The 21504-nt window shown below is 35.3% G+C and overlaps 1 protein-coding gene across 1 annotated transcript; it reads right to left on the reverse strand.

The window, feature by feature from the left end:
* Positions 1-397: 397 nt before the first annotated feature.
* LOC135157606 (calcium-binding protein LPS1-alpha) lies at positions 398-20759 on the reverse strand. Its single transcript, XM_064113905.1, has 9 exons — positions 20514-20759; positions 18062-18092; positions 15290-15421; positions 14329-14458; positions 13928-14043; positions 11181-11221; positions 4454-4484; positions 3871-4011; positions 398-3444 (listed from the first exon to the last, which is right to left on the reverse strand). The coding sequence occupies exons 1-9, from the start codon at positions 20535-20537 to the stop codon at positions 3314-3316; spliced, it is 777 nt and encodes a 258-aa protein (XP_063969975.1). The 5' UTR covers positions 20538-20759; the 3' UTR covers positions 398-3313.
* Between the last annotated feature and the right edge of the window lie 745 nt (positions 20760-21504).

The raw sequence follows: 21504 nt of genomic DNA on the forward strand, positions 1-21504 counted from the left end.
ATATTTGACAAGCAAAAAAAAAGTTTTCACCCAAAATGTAAGGTCATTTAGTTCAAAAGACATGTATTATTTCGAATGTGAATGATGCATTTTTTTCCATCATAAAAGACCAAAAATAGTAGGGGGGACATTTGATATTGTGTCCCCCCCTACTATTTTTGGTAGGGGGGACACGTCCCCCCTGTCCCCCCTGGGATTTCCGCCCATGATTGATACCCATTCTTTTGTAGCACAGATATCGCCCGACGATGAAACTGAAACCAGTTTTACGAGTTTTCTTGGACAATCATGTTGTGCATCTTTGAAAGGAAGTGGCTCCCCCGAACGTATTATGGTACAGGGGGTCAAAAAAACGTCATCAATCACGTGACATATAATAAAAAACCGTATTTTCTTTGTAATCAGTTTCAACTTTTTTAATTTCAAGTCAGTGATATGTAAGTTAAACCATTAATTGTTGTATCCATGTATTTCCCCCAAAAAATGAAAAATGCCAACATAAAAAACGAGCGTTATTTAGTGACGACAAAGATTCTGTTAACGAAAGTAAATGAAATGTTCCGAAAAAGCTTAAGATGTGAAGAGCGCCGCACACGGCGTTCCAGGAACAGGGCGTCAAAGACACAATAGGGTGATTCCATACGTGTCGTACGGGACATTTAGAGAACATTTGACAGTTTTTTGACAAGAAAAACAAAAAATATTCCAGTAACTAAAGGTGATCATCAAGTACTATAAGAGTGTTAGAAAAACCAAGATTTAACATGACTTGAATTTACATCCCGTATAATACAGATTTAAAATAGTAATGTGTCGTACGGACGCAGAAAAGTTGCCTTTTTTCGAAACCTCAAGTTTGTACTCTAAAGTCTGTGAGTTGGACAGATAATTTTCATAGAAACTGAACTCAAATTGATATTCAATTACCCAAGAACAAACACATCTATGGAAGAAAGCAAAATAAACATTCATGAATAAATAAAGCAAATTACAATATTCGAGAACATTGTGGCGTACGGGACACTCAAAATGTGTCGTACGGGACATCTCTAAATTGAAGCCAAACTTTCTTACTTTATGTCTCTTTGACTTCTTCAATCACTTTATTTGGCTGATGATAATGATAGTCCTATCAATCTAAAGACATTCATTATGTTAGAAACAGCAATTTGCTGAATATTTCTGTCAATATATCATAAACAAAATAATGTGTCGTACGGGACACTTGTGTGTCGTACAGGACACTTCTGTGTCGTACGGGACATTTGTGTGTCGTACGGGACACTTGTGTGTTGTACAGGCACTTGCGTTTTGTAATGGGCAGTCTGAATAAAACAATTAACTTTTATCAATCAGAAGGGGAGCATTGCCCCTAAATTCTTCCCTTTTAATGAAAAGTCTTTTAATAAGTAGTCATTCAGGACAATATAATTAAGTAACCTCAATATATACAATCGGGAGCAATATGTTATCATTTTTTTTTCATGATGGGAAATGTACAAGGGTTCGCAGCATTTTCACGAGCTGAAAAACCTGAGGTTTTGTGTGAAGTTACATGTATATTTTAGTGAATTAATTGATGATTTCCAATACAATATTTAATCAATGAATGAATGAAACTGTTTGTGTAAATTATGGGGCTAAAATGTTATAATTTTTCATATAAAATGTATATATACATTATATATGTCACAACTGTCACTTGTAATTCCACAAAATATTTTTTTCTAAAGAAATGCGGTTTTACTTTTTCAACCTTTCTGCATTTCATGAAACCATATGGTTTGTCTTATTTTCCAGATTTTTTTTTTAACAACATGTTTTGTCTTATTTTCCAGATTTTTTTTTAACAACATGTTTTGTCTTATTTTCCAGATTTTTTTACAACTTGAAAAAAGTAAGGAGTTTCAATACTGTATATTAAAAAAATTGTGATCATCAAGGGAAGTCCAAATAAGTTGATTGATATGTATTTTTTTTTACATCTTATAATAATCCCATATTAGCATGCAAGAGGAAGTCATCTTCCAGGCTAGGGTGAATCAGTTATAAAGGTTTTCTTTTCATGCTCAGTGACAAAGAAATTAACCTGCTCTGACCAGTGAAAATCACCAGTTTAGCTGAAGGGATTCACAAAAGAATACACTTTCATGAAATCAATTAAAATGGTTAGAATCACCTATTTCATGTTCTATGGAGATAAAAAAGTATTTTTTCAGTTCACTTTATGTCAAATCAATTACTTGAATTAAAATAGGCCTACTATTTATAGTTTCTGAATCAAAATCCTGTAATTAAATGCAATATATATTGTGTGTCGTACGGGACAACTTTTAATTGGACAATTATTGAAAAATGAGGGGCAGTGATTAGATCCTTATGGGATAAATCGATCACCTATAGGTCAAAGAAAGAGAAACTGATATTGTGAAATTGCATCATCAAAAATAAAATTGTAGGATAAACTTTTGCATTTTTATGTGTCGTACGGGACATTGCCAAATACAGGTTCGGAAAAATCAGGGCTGCCCCTATTATGGATCATGAAAATGTGGTAGATATTATTTGGAACCATCAATGATACATTATTCCATTGACCTGCAGTATTTTCAATCTTCTCGTACTTTGCCAATAATTGTTTCAGGCAGTGTTTGTACTTGACTATTTAATTAGCAAAATTATTGAAAATTGAAAATTCAGTTGTTCCCCCAAAAAAAACTATATCTGATTTCACTTTTGGTTAAAACTCATAATTTTCATAAAATTTAGGTATCATAGTAAAATATAACATTACTTATGACTTATTGAAAGCATGTTGAAATTTATGATATTTTTGAAGTTCTAGTGTGGAATCGCCCAATACCGCTTTCGCTCAGGAATTCGAATTCAAATCACAGATTTTAGTGAACGTGTGAACGGTACGATTATTCTAAAGACGAATTGCTATCATCATTACAATGATGATTCAAGATTCTCGTGTGAAAAGGCCCATGGAATGTCTGGAGTTCGATCCCGGCCGCGGCACCTATGCCCGTGAGCAATATTCTTTTATCCTCTATTAAATAAATGAAATGCTTTTACGCATTCCTGGTAACTAGGCGTGCACTAATTAAAAAAAATGCCCCATTCGTTAAGATTCTCACCCCCCCCCCCCCCATTATCCGAAACAATTCAAGCTGTAAAATGTTTGGGGCCTTTTTTAATAACAAATTTATCAAACAAAAACTAACACGTCAAGGCTTATAGAGAAAAAAAAAGAGTATCAAAATAATGAAAACAGCAACAGACAAAAAAAAAACGGAACAAAAACTTGTTATATTTGTCTATCATACCTGATCTTCCCATTCTTGTCTTTGTCGATGGCCATGAATTGTAGTTTAATATCATCCTTGCTCACACCATCCAGATGCATGAAGAACTCGTTAAACTGCACACGTCCGTCATCTGATCAAAATGAACAAAAAGGGTTTCTTAATCCTCTTTCTTACTCGTGCTTGGTCGTTGAGTAACCAAACTTGTTTTTCAACAATTTTTTTGTCGATCTGATAATATAATTTTTTTCACTCAAATTTATTATATTTTAAATCAACATTTTACAAATTTCCACACACTTCCTCATTATAAAAAGTTAAGATTAGTTTCAGGGAATACACTTATTTATGATGTCATGTGTCCCAGTTGCACCCACACGCCCCCGTATAAATTTTTATCAGAATGGATAACAGCTCTGAGGGACCTCGATTGGAGCTATTGTCATTTCTATAATTATAGAATATAAACATTTAAGCGACTTTATTGACATGTATGTCACCCTCATCCGTATCATGACTTTGCTGATAAATATACATTTTGTCTATGTTTGTAACTTACCGTTAAGATCGACCCGACTAATCAAATATTCAATCTCCTTATCGGAATATTTGGTGCTTTTACTCATGAACTCACTCATCTCTGCTGTTGTTAAGCTGCCATCGCCATTTTTGTCAAATTTTTCAAACTCGTTTTTATAATCTACAAAAAAGGAAAATCACGTGTATATAGATCAATATTAGAATATATATATAACATACGAGAAAATGATACATATGAAAGTCAGGCCAGGTGGGGGAATAGATAAAGAGACCAGTAGAGTCTTCAGAGGATGGTTGTCATGGTTACAAGGCTGAAATGAGAAAATATTGTCTAGAAATTGTACGAACAGTGCAAATTGTGCAAGACTAAAGTGGAATGTCTCAATTGGAATTTTTTTTTTACTAGAACATCATGTTTCTTTATTTTCTTTGATTTTTGCACGTCACGATCTAAAATTTGTATTTCTAAAACAAAACAATGATGGTTGATTCTCCTTTATTTCTATTTCACGTTTGACATGGCCTATCCTTATATGGCGGCAATAAATATTGATCAGCTTAATCATTTTCTACAATCCAACAAAACATAATGGATGTCTTACATTCTCTATATTCCTCATCCTTGCAAGGACCCTGTAAGAAAAAAAGTTTGAAGAAATTAAAAGCGGGAAAATATAAGAATGGATCCCGATAATTGTTATCCGCATTATTTATGTTTATTTTTCCTACCCTCTATACATAAGATTTTACACCAGCTCATCCATTTTCTATCCTCTCCTCTTTATTTTTTCTTCTAACTCCCCTTCTCCTCCTCCTCCTCCTTCCTCTCCATCTCCTTCTCCTTCTTCCTCGTCTTCCACGGGCGTAAATCCCGGGGGATGGGGGATATCCCCCACTTTTCGGAGACGGTGCACAGCAAAAACTGTGGTGTTAACCGGTGTACATAGAGAACCACACCAGTTATTTTACACCGGTGTTAAATTGGTGGTGTTAGTTTTACACCTATAGGTGTTTTTACAACACATATGGTTGTTACATTTACACTCTTTGGTGTTATGTTCAATCTCTAGGGTGTTATTTTAACACCTCAGGGTGTGGTCCTCTATTAACACCAATTGGTGTCAGTTTTAACACCACAGTTTTTACAGTGTGGATGGCATGTACAATCATCCCCCTCCCCACTTTTCAAGACAGAAACGATGTTTTCTTTTATCATCAAATGATTAATACTACTGTGAATGCGTGGGTTCATCTTTGAATGCAGAAAAGGTGCATGCTTGAATTGGCCTAATTTGGCATTCTAAAAAGTTTCTCACGCGGTCGCTCGATCAGCTCCCGCGTAAGTATATTTTTTTACAAGAATTTGGTTAAGACAAATCCTTAGCTTATTACAAAGGTTTTGTCCGCTACCATGAGAGTATTGCTATTATAAATCCATTTATGAACTGAATAATTTAAATGACTTAAATATAGGCCTATAACCTATACTTCAAGTATATTGTACGATGAGTTACTTATTGCATTGATCAAATCATTGTCGTTGATGAAACACTTGAACTTCTTACGACAGCAATATTTCCCACATATTCATATTATTTTAAAGGATACTTTCGATCAAATTTATAGGCAACAATATAATAATTTCATATCTGAATTTTGATCGAAATTTTGAATGTTGCCTCATCTCCCATTATAATCTTAAATATTATTCCTAATTTTTCCTTCTGCAATCTTTTCCTTTTCATTTGCATCCTTGTGCTATTTCCGCATGTTTGGAAGTTTATGGGATGTGATGTCCTTAATATCATTTCACAAGGCACCGTTATTCCCGATAATCATGATACTTTTTTTTTTATCATTCTCAACTCTAAGTAAAGAGAACATTAGTTTTCATTGACCAAATTTCAACCATTTAATCCTTATTTTTATATAACAACTTTATTTATTTTTTAAACTTATATATACATGGTCATATTTGCTCTACGGCGGCCGTACGGCGAGTCGAAAACAGCCGTTTCAACATTTTTTGGACCAACTACATATAGGTGGTTTGAATTGAAATTAATAAAACGGCTGTTTTCGACTCGCCGTACGGCCGCCGTAGAGCAAATGTGACCAAGGTATTACTATCCTCTATTACGCACATTATTTAAAACGACTGAAGAAACTTATTCAAGGCTCTCGCCGCAATTCTCCCTTTTTTCCACATCCCTTCCTCCTTCCTTCTCCTTCCTTTCTTATTCCTTTCTTCTTCCTTCTCCTTCTTCTTTGCATTTTTCTTGAAACGATTTTATAATAGATGCAGTTTTGGCTGTCGGGCAATCCGCTCAACACGCATTTAGATCAATCAGGCTATTGAATTATAGTCAGGTCCAGATTTTTAGAAATGTGCTCAGAAAAACTTCTTAAGGCATTTTGTGTTAATGCTGATTTATCACTCGTTTTAAGGTAATTCAGTGGTGCTGAATCCACAAATGCTGTTTGCCAAACTTGATTCCGACGTTTTCATCGTCGAATTGGCAAAAACAAAATGGCGGCATTTTGAGTGCGGTTTCCCCTATTAAACAATTTCTACAGGTGATTATATTTCAGAAATTTGGGTCTACGCTTTATTTTTGATACCCAGGGTTGCAAACATATAGCATCCGATTGATTCGTCAGCCATCTTTAATTCCAAGATGGCTGCCATGATTCACAGCTGCAGATATTATCAAATAGTTTGGTCAAATGTTTGATAATTTTTGGGAGATATGCTGGCAAAATCACATTATAACTTTAACTCAATGTTCGCCGATTTTTCCTTGCCTGCATAGCAAAAGCAAGAAATATGGGCGCCGCCTTTCCGACGGCGGCAATGACTTTGGCGGCGGCGAAGTCAACATCAAATCTTAACCGAGGCCAAGTTTTTGAAATGTCATAACTTTTAGGGTATAAGTATCTATTTCATGAAACGTAGTGTTAAACAAAATCTATTAAGACAGGCTAGAGTTTAAAAAAATGTGCAGGGTACCTGGAAATCCAAGATGGCGTCCAAAACGGCAGTCGTACTTTCAACTCCAAAAAATTAAAGTAAATAATCTATTGCTTGCTGCAGCGTCAACAAATTATAGTTTACATGTATATTAAAAAGGTTTCAAGTCAAAAATGCATCAGGACATGTTTACAAGATAGTCAGAGAATCAAAGATGACCTTTCAAAGTGGCGTCAATAAAAGACATTGTAACTTTGAAATGGTGCAAAATGATATAATATCCACCTGATAAACATAATTTTGGGGTCTACCAAAAAGAAAGAAAAAAATAATGGTTCCAAGGGAAAAAAATATACATTGGAAAAGTTTTGCTAGTGGTGCAGATTGTAAAAAAATGCATGATGACTTCAAAAATGGTTGCTGTTTATTAAAACAAATGGATGCAAAGTGCAGATGCTGTCTACCTAAAGACATTTTTGTCACAGTCTTTTCCATGACTTTAAGGGTCAATAATATATAGGTTCAGACGAATTGCGGGGATATGCTGTTGTCCAAAAATTGAAGGCTCGCATAATTGCATTCAAATTGGCCACCATTGATACAAAAATGGAAATACTTCATAATTTATATTATACCATGTAGAACCATTATTTTGGTGTCTCTGCTATGTTTTTAAGGCTCATAAAAATAAGTGTAACAAGGTACAAAATTAGGCGGTGGTGCAACAATATGTAAGTACCCGAAAAAAATTAACTTAGAAAATAGGGTACAATTTTACCAAAAAGTACCGTTAAAAAGTTTCAAGACATGCCATTTTAGTGCTTAGAACTATTCTACGGTTTCATGAGTAGGGGACAACAGCCATTTTATCTCAATTTTAGAAGTCACTTTGGATTTTTTTTTTAAGGAAAACTGACCATCCTTGTTACTTGTCCCGATGTATTATTTGAGCCTTCAAACCACAATAGCGTAGACACCAAATGCTTTTTTTTCACATAGCTATGAATATTTTTAACTTAATGTGACTCATTTTCGACACATTTTTTTATCCATCTTTGAGGTTTTAGGCAAAATGGACTGTTTAATACCATTGTAACTAATCCAAAAGTATTATTTAACCATTGAAATTATAGGGTAGACACCAAAATCATATCTTCCAGGTGGATTCTAAATGAACTATGTCCATTATTAAGTAACAGCAGCCATCTTTGACTCCTTTTTCTGAAACCATTTTGGATTTTTGGACATACAGGACCACTGACTGTCCTAGTAACTTATCCTAATGTACATGATTTATTGCTTGACTCTTTAAACAAAACGTTAGACAACAAAATTAAGACCCCAGGCAGATATTAAACAAACTACGTCAGTATAACAACAACCATATTGGACTCATTTCTTGGAAACCATCTTGAATTCTTGGACATGGTGGACCACTGACTGTCCTTGCAACTTGCCCTCATGTATTACTTGACCCATAAAACACCAAAATCACACACCCCAGGTGGATATGAAACAATCTATGTCAATTATTTGGTAAACTCCAATTTTGGAAGCAATCTTGGATTTTTTGACACACTGGAACCACTAACTCTCCTCGTAACTTTTCAAAATGTATCATTTGACCCTTCAAACCACAGTTTCTTGGGTCAAAATAGAGCAAAAAATGGTGTAGAATGGCGGCCATATTGTTTTTGCCATTTTGAGGATTTTATCATAAAATTCAAGGTTGGCAAACAACATTTTGGACTCGACGCCCTCGAATTATGTTACATGTAAATCACTTTAACACGATTTGCCTAAGGCAGTCTACTTTTCTCAAATCTGGACCTGACTATTAGGGAACATTCATTGCAAACTTCTGGCAACCCCTTTTCCCGTGAAGCTTTACAGCGAACTGAAAGAGAATTCACCCTATATCACTTTCATAAAAACTTAAGATCGAAATGTAGCATTGAAAAATCACCTTCTCTATCGTGAATATAAAATGTTGAAATGACGTTAACCCGAGGTCCCGATCCATAAAGATTTGTATAATACCAAATGAACGATTTCTATGGAAAATTGACTATCATCCAACCAAAATGAATAATTTCAGCAGGTTTAAACAGTTATTGCAAATTGTTGCTGTAACAAGTTTTATAAAACGGGCCCCAGCAAACACAAGATGGTTTTATCACGCTGGAGTCTACTTTTGTAGGTACATCTTTCACCACAATTAGCTGACCTGATACCGGTAACCGGTGTGTTGGCTCAGTTGGGAGAGCGTCCGTCTCACAACCGGGAGGTCGGGAGTTCAAACTCCGGCCGCGTCAGACCAAAAGACGTTAAAAGATGGGAGTTGCTGCTACCCTGCTTGGCGTTCAATGATTAATTAATGCGAGTTTTCGCAAACCTCTGGAACGCGACATAAGGTCCAGTAACAGAAAAGTTAACGATTACATATAGACCTATAAGTAACGTACTTGCCCACTCTTTCCCTTTGTATAGTCCAGGATAGAAGAGGCATAACCTTGTTTTTTCATATATACAATATTTTTTTTAAGGTTTCTTGTCAATTCGAGGGTGCTGATTACGAATCTGAATGATGCCACTCGTGTAACCCTGAGCCTTTTCAGCAAATTGGCAAAATCCAATATGGCCGCCAAAATATGCAAATTCCCCATGAAAATCATAAGATTGCCCGCACATTGGCAATAAAGTGCATGAAATTGTGTGGCAGGAGTGAAATACTCGCTGAAAAAATAGTTGACAAAATATTTATTTTCTAGATATTCAAAATGGCCGCCATAAGCGCCTGTATTCTCATTATGTACAATATGAATAGGGAAAACTAATTTTCCCAAAAATGAGCACTAAACTGCAAGAAATTCTGATCAATGAACAAAGTTCTGTATGCAAATCATCAAAACTAACGAGATATATCATTTATTATGTCATTTACGGGAACATTGTTTTATTTTGATATTTAAAATAGCCGCCACTGGCCTAAACGTATTAAGTACAATGGCAATGGGGGCAAAAAAAATCACAAGAGTGAGCACTGAAATGCATATTATTGAGATATACGAGTGGAATACTGACTAAAAACATAATTGTGAAAACGAAATATATCATTTAATACGCCATTTATGTGATAAATGTTGTATTTTGATATTCAAAATGGCTGCCATAGACCCTATCAGTATTGAGGACCATAATAAATGACATAATAAATATATATCTCGTTAGTAGTGGTGATTTGCATACTGTACTTCGTTAATATAATACGATTTCTTGCAGTTTAGTGCTCATTTTTGTGAAAATTTGTTTTCCCTATTCATGTTGTACATAATAGAGTATACAGAGACCTATGGCGGCCATTTTGAATATCCAGAAAATAAATATTTTGTCAAAAATTATTTTTTCAGAGAGTATTTCACTCCTGTCACAAAATTTCATGCCTTTTATTGCCAATGTGCGGGCAATTTTGTGATTTTCATGGGTAATTTACATATTTTGGCGGCTATATTAGATTTTGCCAATTTGCGGAAAATGCTCAAGGTTACACGAGTGGCATCATTCAGATTCGTAATCAGCACCCTCGAATTGACAAGAAACCATCAAAAATTATATGAAAAAACAAGGTTTAGTTAATTTTCTATGGGGCCTATCCTGGACTATTACGCGTAGTCGCGCCTGGTATCCACTCGTAAATGGGAGTGGAAAATCGTCCTGAATCGGTTATGTCGCTGTTACCATAGTATTTTGCACACGAACCGCAGATTGATAGTTCCGTTACAGATGCGAAAGCTAGACAAAAATCCTCATGTCACATAATTTAAATTGCAGGACAGTCTTTTACGACGGGCCCAAAACTCTCTTCCAAAATTAAGCAGGGGCCGCGGAAGCGGGGGGGGGGACTGGTGGCTTCAGCCCCCCCCCCCCCTAATTTTTCCCAAATCGTTTACAAAAACGTAAAAATGACCATATAATTGTGATTTTGTGTATGGTCAGCCCCCCCCCCCCCCCCACTTTGAAAACCGTTCCGCGGCCCCTGTCAACTACCGTCGTAAATAAGCGTTCGCGTTCTCCAGCGAAAGGTCGGGAATAATTAATCTGGCGCTGCCGGGCCCATGATAATTTGGGCAAAGCAAATTTTCGGAGTATTTAATTTTTTTGTCTATTTCGAACAATAAAATATGTGCTACCCTACTTGGTGTTCAATGATTAAAGGGATAGAGCCTCGTCGATCTGGCGCTGCCGAGCCTACGATCAATTGGGAAATTCATGTCTATTTCGAATAATAAGATATGGATTTTCAAACCAGGATAATATTTCGTAATAAGATAATTAGGAGGGAAATGGACTCTACTTACCATGCCTATGGGTAATTTCACCACAAGTGTGTCAAAGAATTCTACAGTGTAAACATAAAAGAATGTGGACGATATTCGTGACTATCATAACAAATTTCAATATGAAAATAAGATAAGATATAATGAAGTTTAAATCGATTCTTACCATAACTATACTGCACACTTCATTTAAACAGAATAATATAAACTAATATTTATTGTCGTTTACACTAAAAACTCTGCATAATACTATTAGATCTTAGCATAATTATGGTTCAAAATTTTTTTTCCAAATGGAAGAGTCTGTGAAAATTATTGAATTTCCTTATGACAGGGATTTTAGTTGACACCGAGCCAAGCCAAGGTTAAGATACAAATATACATATATATATTATATATACGTGTATATATATATATATATACATATATACATGTATACATGTATACATGTATACATGGGTGTATGTATGTGTGTATATATATATATATATATATATATATATATATATATATATATATATATATATGTATATATGTATATATATATATATATATATAGTATTTCATTCATGTCGTCAAGTGCTCTAAAATAAAAAGTTTTTACTTATTCAAATTCTCTCGCTCGGTCGTTAAACGCTCCCTCGCAAAATATCATCTAAATGCAAAATACTTTTTAATGTATACATTTTAATGTATTAAAATGCTCTCTTAAAGTGCGAGAATATATAATAAGTCAATGATCTCCTGCAATATAGCAGACTGCCTTGCAGCTTTTTTTTACGAATATAACAATACTAATGCCATAAAATTGAAGTTTAAAGTGATTGGTTAACATTGGTTTGACTTTTAAAAATCTGAGCTAGAAGGTCACACTTGTCACCTGTGTGTGTGATATGTTACAAAAATGAAGCCCAGAAAAAATTGCGTTCGAAAATAATTATTTAGTGCTTCAAAAATTGAAATATAAAGTGACCGGAAAAACCATCTTAATTTCATCCCATACACTTATGAGTACTATTTAGGCGTCTATAAGACGCCTATTTACAAAATCGGGGTTTACCTTGTAGTTTTAGCTTTACATTCTCAATAATTGTTGTTTTCATGGTTTATTAGTTCTAATACATGCACTTGTACACATGTTTCATCTTGGTTTGAGAATTTTTTAAATCGGCTGCTCACAAAGTTAAACAATACCTTTAAACTTTAAACCTAATACCATGATTAAGCATAATTTCAAGATTTAAGAAAGACCACAGTAAACATAAGAAACATACAAAGTAAAGAAAATTTTGAAAATTTTGGCACAGAGTTAGACCATGGTCTTACGTTAAACCTGACTTCAGAATACGGGCCATAGGGTTAAAGGACAAATTCACCCCCCCCCCCAAAAAAAAAAAAAAAATAAATAAATAAATAAATAAATAAAAATAAAAAAGTTGATTTGAATAAAAAGAGAAAAATCCAACAAACATAATACTGAAAATGTCATCAAAATCGGATGTAAAAAAAGAAAGTTATGACATTCTAACATTTCGCTTAATTTTTCATCCTGGTCGATATGCAAATAAGGATACTGATGACGTCATCCACTCTATTTCTTTTGTATTTTATTATATGAAATATGAAATATTCTAATTTTCTCCTCATTGTCAAGTGAAGCAACGATTAAATCATTCCTAAATATGGGGTATTAGGATTGTTAAATATTAAATGGTTCAGTCAAGTTGGTCCTTATTGTCAAATCTGTAAAGAAATAGGAAATTGTATAATTTAAACAATAAAAAAACTAAATAAATAGTGAGTGGGAGACATCATCAACTGTCTCATTGCATATCACCGAGTTGTGCATATCTGTTTTCTAAAAAAAATAAACTTTAGAATGTCATAACTTTCTTATTTTACATCCGATTTTAATGAAATTTTCAGCATTATGCTAATATGATTTTTTTTCTGTTTATTCAAATCATTTTTAGGGTAGACGTGACCTTTAAGTTAGGGTATAGTGTTAAACCAAGGGTTGGATTTAGTCTTTCGATTAGTGTGTGGAATTTATATAGTGAAGCAGATTTCGCCGGAACAAATGTCATTGAACCAAGCAGACACTTGAAAAGGTAGAAGTACACTGCAAAAACTTCGGGTGTTGATTTAACACCAACCCGGAATCTATGTAATGGTCACATCAGAGAAGTATTGAAACAACACCAGTTTGGAATCAAACCGATGCTATTTTGATACTAATTGGTGTTGTATAAACACCTATCTGGTGTTAGACCAAAACGAAGCTGGTGTTGTTTAATACTTCTTTGGTGTGCACATATATAGATTCCGGGCTGGTGTTAAATCAACACCAGAGTTTTTGCAGTGAATATGCAAAACTTCGAGATGCCTTAATTCCTTTCAATTTGATGTTAATGAAAGAAATAACTCCTTTTTTTCTGTTACTTTATGCACTCGGACCAATTTGAAACTATATTGGATACTGTTCGTATTCGCGTACACCGCAAAAGCTCTGGTGTTGATTTAACACCAGCCCGGAATCTACATTTATCCACACCAGAGAAGTGTTAAACAACACCAGTTTCGTTTGGGTCGAACACCAGAAAGGTATTTATACAACATCAATTAGTATTAAAACAGCATCATCAGTTTGATTCCAAGCTGGTGTTGTTTCAATACTTCTCTGGTGTGGACATATATAGATTCCGGGCTGGTGTTAAATCAACACCGGAGTTTTTGCAGTGTAATGTCATTTATTCCAATGAACTCACCTTCCATATTGACGTGACCATCGCCATCCTTGTCTGCTTCTTGGATTAATTTATTGGCCATACCATCAACCACCTTAGTATAAATCTCTCTGACTCCTTTGTTTAACTCATCAGGGCTGTAGTTAATTCATAATTAAATAAAATATCAGTCTTTCAACTTTGCTAGAACTATACTTAACTTTACAATGGAATTATAGAAGGGAAAATGAACAACAAAGCGTTTCGAGAATGTTAAGATGCAAATAATATGCACGACAGAAGATGTCTAAAAATGTATTTACGATGTTCGAAGATAAACGTCAAAGATCATGAAATCACCATCTTATTATTATTATTCTGGGGAAACACTATTGGTGGAAGAGTGTATGAAAACAAAAATAGGTCCAAATATATATGTTTACCTGATCCTCCCATTGCCATCTTTGTCGAGGTCATCGAACATTTGTTTAATCTCATCTGAACTGTACAAACGCTCTTTGGTTGAACCTTCCATGTACAATATAAACTCGTCAAACTGCATATGGCCGTCACCTGATTAAAGTTGGGCAAAAGAAGAATCGAGTTTCTAATGCAGCAGTCACATTTCCCCTACGGCGGCCGTACAGTGGGCCGTGGCGAAACCAAAGCCAAGTGCGCCAAAAGTCATTTTGGGCAATTAGAGAATTTCAATTTTTGTCATGCCCAGTTGAAAGACAACACTTTGAAGAATACTTCTGTAAAATATCTATTCCGGAATGTGCATTAAGGTTGTTAATTTCCTACTTCAAATAGCAAAAATGTGGCATTTCGTGATTTTTCGCGGATATGATGACCAAGTTTAAAAAGAACCAAGTCGTTTCAATGAAGGTTTTTCATGTATGAACCTGAAATGGCTACCACACAATACTGATATATTCCTTTTTCGTTTTAATGGGTTAAGGGTGGATAAAATATAGCTTTCATATGGTTTATAGGATGATTATTCCACGAAATAGGTGATTATTCATATTTTTCACATTTATATAATTTGTATTTATATTTGATTTCCGTCTAAATTCCATCACTACCATTTTAACTGATGTTTAATCTTGACAGTTAAAACGAGATTTAGCTGCAACCTCCTGCAAAGTTTTATGTAAGAGCCGATTTTACTTGATATTCTTCGACCAATTTTCTTTTCTCAAATTTTCTCCATTTTTTTTTTTTTTTTATTAATCTCTTCTCTCAAACACTTTTCTTATAAGATAGTGAGAGCGTTTTGGTGTGCTCGAAAGCGTGGGTGTCTACGTAAAGACCCACTTTATCTTTATAATGTACATCAACCATTGTCATAATTATAATCAATGTTATTTGAGTCGATACAAGTCTTTGTTTTGAACTTACTGTTGACATCGAGTCTCGCGATTATGTTCTGAGCCATTTCTTCAGTCCAGTTCATTAATTTAACCAACTCTGCACAAGAAACGGTGCCGTCTTTGTTTGTGTCATAGTTGTCTTTGAACTCTTGTTTCAAGGCTACAAAAATACAAGTGAATCAATGTAATTAGGTTGATACATGAAATGTGTGACAAACCCTTATACAGGGGAAAGTTCACCCTGAAGAAAAGTTTGTTGTAAAAATGGCAAGAAGAACAATACAAATATTGGTGAATGTTGGAGGAAAATCCGTTAAAGATTAAGTTACTGGAATTTTAAGTTTTGGATTTGTGACGTCATAAACGAGCAGCTGCCTCAGATGTTGCTTAATATAAAATGCATGAATTTCATTTTTTCAATGGTTCCTGATGACTTAATCTTTGTTTTCTATTTATGATCGGGTGTGAAATTTGTCTATTAATATACAAAAAGTACAAAAAAAACGTTTTCAACTTCTGAGAAAATGATATTTCATTGATTTTTTTTTAATTCGCCATGTAGGAATGCTGCTCGCATAATATGACCTCACAAATCAAATAATTAAAATTATAATTACTATCTAATTCTTTGATGGATTTTTCTCAAACCTTCGGCGGCAATAATTTCCATTATTTATTTATTTTTTGCTATTTTTGCAACCTACTTTTGGGGATGAACTTCCCCTTTAAGAGAGGGGAGAATGGAGGACAGTTTAGAGAAGCAGTGGTGTTCAGAATTTTCACGACCGAGAAAAGAGGAGGAAAGAGAGGACGGGTAAAATATATCATTTTTCTGAATATTACGTCAAAATCCAGGGCCGTAGACAGTATGTTCCCTGCGATCCGCGGAACCCGCCGCTCGCCAACAGCCCCCCCCCCCCCTCCCCAAAAAAAAATATATATATATATACATATCTATATATAATATATATATATATATGTAATATACATATATATATATATATATATATATATGATATATAAATAACATATATATATATATATATATATATATATATATATATGGCCTATAGAAGAAAAAAGTAGGAAAGTCGTTACTTTTTGCTTGGCGGATGGAAAGTTCCAGCGTTCCAATGACTCCCACCCCTCCCCCGGACACCCCCACCCCCCCCCCCCCGGTCCACAATGAATCGAGTCCAACTAAAATGTGTCTCGGGAAAAGGTTCACTTTTTCAGATTTTTCTGATTCTTTGCTACGGCCCTGAAATCAAACAAAATTTGATCATGGACCCTACGCAACTTTTTTTTTTCATATATTTTGCTTGATACGCCATATCTGCCCCCCCCCCCCTCCGAAATGTTTGGCTCATTACGCCACCGTAGAGAATTGATAAGACCATACGATTATAGGTGGTGTTTTGCAATTTTTGATAAATCAAAATACAAAGTTACAATTATTTATTCATATATACATATATAATACTACAAAATAATTGGATCTATTACAAATTTACACAACAGATTATAGACATAATTCATATATAAATTACTTCAGAATGCATTAATAGTATTTCTTATGCAAAAATCTCAATTTTTTTAAATCAAATCAATTTTTTCTTTAAATATCTTTTTAAATTCGCTACATTTTTGTTGATCAAAATATTCTCTTGACTCAAAAATGAGAAAATTTCTTGATTTCTCAATGTTTTTCATATGATCTCATATTTTATTCAGACAAGCAAACATGCTATAAAACTATTTCATTCGGAATATTTAATGTTACTTTATGCAGTCAGCCACAAAAGGCAGCAAATATTTATCGCTACCCCAAATAGGAACAAAAATCTCATAATGCGCGAGACGAGATAATTTTCACTCCGTCGGGTCGTCATCACCACTTCTGGTTCAGAGTCATGCTCGCGCGAGGTTCGCGATACTGAGTTTTCCACCACGCTGAAATCGATGCCAATCAGCGTAATATGTACAGATTATGATACTTTTTATTTAATTTGGTCAGTTTTTATTCCATTTAAAATTAAAATAAAAAATATATATCACGTGAAAATAATTGTTATTCATGTTTTTATTTGGTTATAAAAAAATTAACCAAAAAATGAATATCTTAACATATTGCATTTAGTGACCGGCCTGACATCACGATCGTATTTGACTAGACGCTAAATATATACACTACAGCATTCGTTCCGTTCAATTTTTCGTCGATCACAAAATGGATAAAAAATCAGTTTCGGAACCTAAAAAATCTTCACTGGCAGAGGAATACCGTGCAATCGAAAGCGTCGGGCAGAATTAGTGACTTTAGCAGAAAAGGTCGTTAAACTATCGTGAAAGAGAGGGTTGTGATCGCGAACTTTCCGAGCGAAAGCGACGTTGTGTTGTGGATGACGGCACTGTTGATCTGAATGGCAAAACGGGCAAAACAGTGCATTGGACTTCCGAACAGGAAGTTGTAATACCGAAAAGCTATCCCATAATGCAATGCGCGTTACAGGGATTTTTCCCGGATCTCGGCGAAATCTCTATTTGGGGTAGCGAGAAACACCGTGGTTGTGGTTTTAGGGCATAGGCGGCGGGAGCTGGGGGAGGGGACGGGGGTTCTGCCCCTTTCCCCCTAAATTTGAGGTGGGGGACGGCCCCTCCCCCCTAAATTTGTTGTTGATAACCTTTTTTTTTTTGCTTGTCAAATTTTTTACCTGTGTCCATCCTAAAATTTCAGGTGGACCCCCCTAAATTTTGGTCCTCCGACTTCCGCCGACAATGTTTTAGGGGGTTATCTTACCTTCAATAGCATCCTTGGGCATTCCAGCTTTCTATAAAGAAAACAAAAAAATAAGAGAACACAATAATTTAAATTTTAAAAATGCCTATACTGTAAAATGTAGCTACATTTTCAAACAAGACACTGAACCAGGAATTAGTAGATTAATAGATTTTAAAAGAAAATGTCCATCCCCTGTTAATACTCGCCTACCTCCTCTTAATCTATATTAACGCAATATTTTCCTGTTCTTCCCCCTCCCCTTCCCTCCCTCCCCCCCCCCCCCCATTCTCTCCCAGGGCCTCTCTCTCCCCTTTGCTCACTCTTTCTCTCTCTCTCTTTCTCTATTTCCCTCTCTTGCTTTAAAATACTTTCAGATTCATTTGTAACCAAAAATCAAATTTAATGAAAAAAAAATCATCATGATGTCCAGAACGAGTATCCTCTTCCAAATCATTTGAAATCATATCCATGTAATATCGATAAATTCGACTTCGGAGCTCTGTAGCTTCTGACCGCCATAACTGGAAGGCTTCCAAAGAACAAAAAACACCTTCAACAGTTCAATGAATTATGCAATGAGCCATGTGCGTTGCTATGTCATTGAATAGAAATTCTCATAAAAAACAGCACCTAAACCGAATTGGTCTATAGATCAACCCTTGGATATCAAAAAATTAGGGAAGACACTCTTTGCTGACATAGTAAAGTGATGTGTTCAAAGTTATACAATTGCAGTTCAAGATTAATTCGGTGGATAGAGGATTTAGGCCTACTTATTATGATTTGATTTGAAGAGGGAATTACTGCGCAGAAATCGTCAGCTGATTTTATGCATGAAATTATAATGGTGTGTCGATCACCAGGTGGTTCTGTAGCTCTGAAGTACGACGTCGGTCACACCCCGGGGGGCACTCAGTATATATTTATTCCACAGTGGGTATATGCCGCGGAGGGGACCCCCATTTTTACACTCAAATTTCCGTTCCAAGGCATAGCATTTTTGTCTTATTGAGAAAAAGAACAAAGAAAGCCGCTCCAAAGCATAGCATTTTCTTCTTATCGAGAAAAAAGAAAGAAATCCGCTCTAAAGCTTCGCATATTTTTCGTTACGCCGTTCCGGTCGCATTGATCTGCTACAATGAGCTGCAATTTTGGTGAAAAGCGGCCGCAGATCCGTTCCAAGGACCCCCGTTTTCACAAACATTTGTAGTTCCAAAGCCCGTTCCGAGGACCCTCCTTTTTACAATAAGCCCGCTCCAAGGCCTCCGTTTTTTGTCTCGCCCGCGGCACACCCCCCCCCCCCCCCGGCACACCCCTACCACTTTTTTGGTCGAGTGCCCCCCGGGATCACACACGACTTCAGTTCGCGATTTTTGTTGCAAACTTCGCAAATTCAGTCGTGAAGTTCGCGACTAAAATTGCGAATCCTTTGCAACGAAAATCGCGAATATCACGACTGAAGTCGTGTGTCATGTGTGTGATCGACCGTTCTTGAGAATCACCATAAAAATTACCTCTGGGTCAATCATAAATCATAATGCAATAATTCCAGAAGTTGTCGAAACAGATATCACTGAGAAAGATAAAATGATGCACACGAGTGAGGGGAGGAGCAGAAGCGTTTTGTTTCGGCACGGGTTCGGCTGGCCCTTTAGGTCCATGTTAGGACCCAGTTTAGGATTACGACTTTGCTATTAATCATTTTGTGTAATATATTTATCTTACCACCTCCTCCTGGACAGATTTCCCTTAATTTGAGATGACATGATGATTATTGACCCTAAAGGGTCATGAGAATTGAATATTTACGATGATTGAGCTCTCGTCGTTCACGTGTATAAATGAATTGTGTATAAATGTTTCTGAATACAAAATATTGCACGATAAAATGTGACTTCTGATTAGTAAGTCTATTAAGGTAAAATGTAAAAATTAATTGATCAAAAACCTGTATACATTTTGAAGCGCTCAATCGCTCGCTCGGCATGTAGGCTACTTGTAAAATGAATAGTTTTTATAAATAAAGATTGTCCTTTGTGGTGAATTCAATTTTTTATTCCCAAGAATGATTTTATAAATTAATTTGTAAACGCGACCTTTGTACTCCCTATAGGGAGTGGTATCCCCCCTTGCACACACTCCCCTGGTTTATCGATTAGCTCCCTCACACAGTGCCGTTTAACCCCCCCCCCCAAAAAAAAAAAAATAATAATAATAATAATAATAATAATAAATAAATAAATAAATAAATAAATAAAAATAGATAGAAATAAAATAGAAATAAATAAAAATATATAAAATAAAGAATAAATAAATAAATGAACAATATAAGATTAAAAAAGACAGATTAGTACCTAACAAAACAATATGATATCAGAAAAATCAGAAAAATCGTATAGGCTCGCAATTCATTCCCAGCTGACAATATTAGATAAACAGAAAGCAGTTTGAAATAATGATTTCAACTTACAAACTTGGCCATCCTATCAGACATTGTGATCGACTTTGTAATTTTTTTTACAAAAAGAAAAGATGTTTGTAGGTCTGGATTGGTTAGGATGCTCCCTTTCCTAGTTGACTTTCGACGACAAGTGAGAAGTGTGTGGTGCTAATAAGGGTTTTAAATGATTGTGGAATGGTTAGTCTTCCAACACAGACCACGCCCCCCATGCGAAGATAATGATCTTATTTTGTGTACCGACGCGTTCAATTCAGTGAGGTAATATATAAAATAGGCCTATATAGTTATCATCATTATCACGCTACTGCTGCAAGCATTTTGTTTATAGTTGATTGAAACAAAAGGAACTTTTTTGTCATGTTAAAAAAACCTTGTTAGAAAATGATTTATTATTGTTATTATTCCCTAGAACTTACATGCAAATTTGAGGCGCATCACTGTTAGATATTACGCCGCCGACTGTAAGTAGCCAGATGGCGCATGATCTTTAAGAAAAAGTTTGGTGAAGCATAGAAGATTGATATAGAGGCCCAAGGTGACAGATAAAGCGTTTGTCTGATCATGCATCGAACTGGGGAAAAAACACATTCCATGAAAACTTTTAAGATGATTTATCAACCGTTAAAAGTCTGTTCGAAGCCTTTATCAATGCTCAATCACGTGAAATGAATAGCATTCCAATCTTCCAAAAACGAAGGATTTATTTTCGTTTTCTTTTCTTCCGTTCATCCTTTCCAAGAAGTCGTTTTGTGTCCTACAATATGAAATGTATGTACAGATAATGTGGTTATATTAAACAGCATAGACAAAATGCTGAGAAGACGAGCTTTTAGAGTACACTATCAAAACATAGGGGGGCTCCGAATTAATGTTCGACATAGGGGCGCCGAATTGATGTTCAACCTAGCTATTGAGGCGCCGAAATAATGTTCAACCTAGAGGCGCTGAATTGATGTTCAACCTACGGAGGGGAGCGCCGAATTCATATTCGACCTGTGCG

Source organism: Lytechinus pictus, chromosome 2 (genome assembly GCF_037042905.1).
Source record: "Lytechinus pictus isolate F3 Inbred chromosome 2, Lp3.0, whole genome shotgun sequence".
NCBI lineage: Eukaryota > Metazoa > Echinodermata > Echinoidea > Temnopleuroida > Toxopneustidae > Lytechinus > Lytechinus pictus.